Genomic DNA, 2513 nt, shown 5'->3' on the forward strand with positions numbered 1-2513 from the left:
TGGATGGATGGAAGGTGGGTGGATAGTGGGAGCTGGATGATGTGGGGTGGGTGACGTGGTCGGGCCTAGACGTTTTCCTTCTGCTCTTCACTCTCCCTGTGGGGAGCTTCCCTTCCTTCAGGCGCCACCATTCACCCCGTGTCTGTGTTGCTTTTCTTTGAAGATTGGTTGTGGTTCAGTGCACCAGCTCCTCTGTTCTCCCACCCTTTTATTTCCCCTGAACAAATGCTTTAAGATGACAGAGGGCATCTTTCTATCAGGTGCACGGTGTGGAGTCCTCGTGCGTGCTGCCTCCTGTGTGCAGTTTCTGTTCAGGGCTTTGATCTTGCAACTCTCGTTCTTAGAAGCCAGGGCTTTAATCCCTGGAGCTCTTAGCAAAGGTAGTTGAGCCCCTGGGGCCTGGTAACAGCCCCTGTGAACAATGGTCCCCTGTGAACAATGGTCGCCAGCACCTGATGGCCTTCAGGGCCCCTTCAGTTTCCATTTCCTCCCTTCTGTTCCTGCAGGCAGAGACCGTCTGTCTTTCCCCTGCTGCTTGCAATCTGTAGAGAGTCAAGGCACAGCAGTGACATTCCTGGGGGTTGTTTCTGGGACCTTCTGTTGAGGTGGCAACCTAAGACCCCCACTCCCCAGCAAAGTCACCCAGGGGAACTTCCCACAGACATCAACGGCCTCAGCCTCACTGAGAATGGTCACTTCCTCTCATTGGTGGTGTTGATGCTTCTCTGTCTCCACACAGGGGGTGACGATGGCCTTCTGAGGGGCTGGGACACCAGGGTACCCGGCAAATTCCTCTTCACCAGCAAAAGGTAACTGCCCAAGAGCCAGCACTCGGTGCTCACACCAGCCCTCCCGCTCCCTAGGTCACCGGCCCTCCCACTCCCTGGGTCACCAGCCCTCCCTTTCCCTGGGTGCGTCCATGTCCTGGGCACTGGTTCAGGCACTGCCTCTGCTTGCAGACACACCATGGGCGTGTGCAGCATCCAGAGCAGCCCCCACTGGGAGCACATCCTGGCCACAGGAAGGTGAGTCCCTGGGAGGCTCTCAGGCCCTTCTCGTCTCTTTCGCTGCCTTTCTTCCCGGCACCATTGCAGCATTTCGTCTGCCAGTGCTTCGCCAGAGTGTAGGTATAGGGGTTTGGGAAAGGGGACTTTGTCCTTGAGGGATGCGTGGGACAGGTCTCCGGGAGACGTTCTCTGCCCCCCAGGGACCTTGTGGAACAGATGAGCCTGGGCTTTCCTTGCATGCCCTCCGTGTTTGGTTGATTTCAGCTATGATGAGCACATCCTACTGTGGGACACACGGAACATGAAGCAGCCGTTGGCAGACACGCCCGTGCAGGGTGGGATATGGAGAATCAAGTGGCACCCGTTCCACCACCACCTGCTCCTGGCCGCCTGTATGCACAGTGGCTTTAAGATCCTCAACTGCCAAAAAGCAATGGGTGAGTGGGGACCCATGGCTGCTGGGCCTCAGGGCGGGGCACCAGTTCCCTGCACCCTCGCTCTGCTGCGCTCTTCCCTCAGCTTTTACACACTCCCAGGGTTGCACCCTAGACTTGGTCGTGATCCGTAACCATCCCAGCTCCAGAATCTCTGCTTTCTAACCACAGTTTTCCCTGGTTTCCCAGCTCCATCAGTCCAGAGCCTCCTGCATTTCAGCAGACTCTGATCCCACTGGGACCTCTGGTCTGGAGGCTTGGCCACCGTCACTCCCATAACCATCCTTGTCTGTGCTCTCCCTTGCTCCTCCTGCTTGAGGTCAGCTGGGACTGTGGTCTGCTGCCCCTGTGAGCTCACACTCCATTCCCTTCATCCCTTTCTCACACTTTGAGCAGAATCCAGTGTTGTTTTGTTGGGAACATGCACCTCTGCTTCTGGCTGAGCCAGAGAGCGTGGCTGGAACCAGCTATCCACGTTGTGTTCCAGTAGCTCCCTGGGGATCCTGGTATTCTGTCGTTTCTCCAATTTTTTTTTATTTTAACAGCAATTCCTCTGTCGCCCAGGCTGGAGTGCAGTGGCCGGATCTCAGCTCACTGCAAGCTCCGCCTCCCGGGTTTACGCCATTCTCCTGCCTCAGCCTCCTGAGTAGCTGGGACTACAGGCGCCCGCCACCTCGCCCGGCTAGTTTTTTGTATTTTTAGTAGAGATGGGGTTTCACCGTGTTAGCCAGGATGGTCTCGAACTCCTGACCTCGTGATCCACCCGTCTCGGCCTCCCAAAGTGCTGGGATTACAGGCTTGAGCCACCGTGCCCGGCCATCTGTAGTTTCTCTAGGCAGTAATCCCCCACCGTCAGAACTAGTTCACATTTTCTTCTCTCTCCTCCAATCTCCAGGACCTCCTCTTCCCTCCTGACTCTCAGCTCATGATCTCTCTTCTTTTGCTCTTTCCTCTCCCCTCACTCCAAAAATGAGCAATCACAAAACCACCTCATCTTCCCACCATGAAGCCCACCAGCCTCTTGGGCCATCCACATGCTCTCTGCACTCTGCAGCAGTGGGTGAGCCGCACC

General features: G+C 56.3%; 1 protein-coding gene across 1 annotated transcript; it reads left to right on the plus strand.

Annotated features, from left to right (window-relative positions):
- The first annotated feature begins 65 nt into the window (after nucleotides 1-65).
- On the plus strand, nucleotides 66-1942 carry LOC113222885 (diphthine methyltransferase-like). Its single transcript, XM_026452459.2, has 3 exons — nucleotides 66-809; nucleotides 960-1025; nucleotides 1272-1942. Exons 1-3 carry the CDS (start codon nucleotides 718-720, stop codon nucleotides 1573-1575), a joined length of 462 nt encoding a protein of 153 aa, XP_026308244.1. The 5' UTR covers nucleotides 66-717; the 3' UTR covers nucleotides 1576-1942.
- The last annotated feature ends 571 nt before the right edge of the window (nucleotides 1943-2513 follow it).

Source organism: Piliocolobus tephrosceles, unplaced genomic scaffold (genome assembly GCF_002776525.5).
Source record: "Piliocolobus tephrosceles isolate RC106 unplaced genomic scaffold, ASM277652v3 unscaffolded_35923, whole genome shotgun sequence".
Classification (NCBI taxonomy): domain Eukaryota; kingdom Metazoa; phylum Chordata; class Mammalia; order Primates; family Cercopithecidae; genus Piliocolobus; species Piliocolobus tephrosceles.

Coding starts and splice junctions, on each gene's coding strand:
- LOC113222885 (XM_026452459.2), top strand. CDS start 718: ATGCTTCTCTGTCTCCACACAGGGGGTGACGATGGCCTTCTGAGGGGC. Junction 810..959: donor TTCCTCTTCACCAGCAAAAG/GTAACTGCCCAA, acceptor CTCTGCTTGCAG/ACACACCATGGGCGTGTGCA. Junction 1,026..1,271: donor CACATCCTGGCCACAGGAAG/GTGAGTCCCTGG, acceptor GGTTGATTTCAG/CTATGATGAGCACATCCTAC.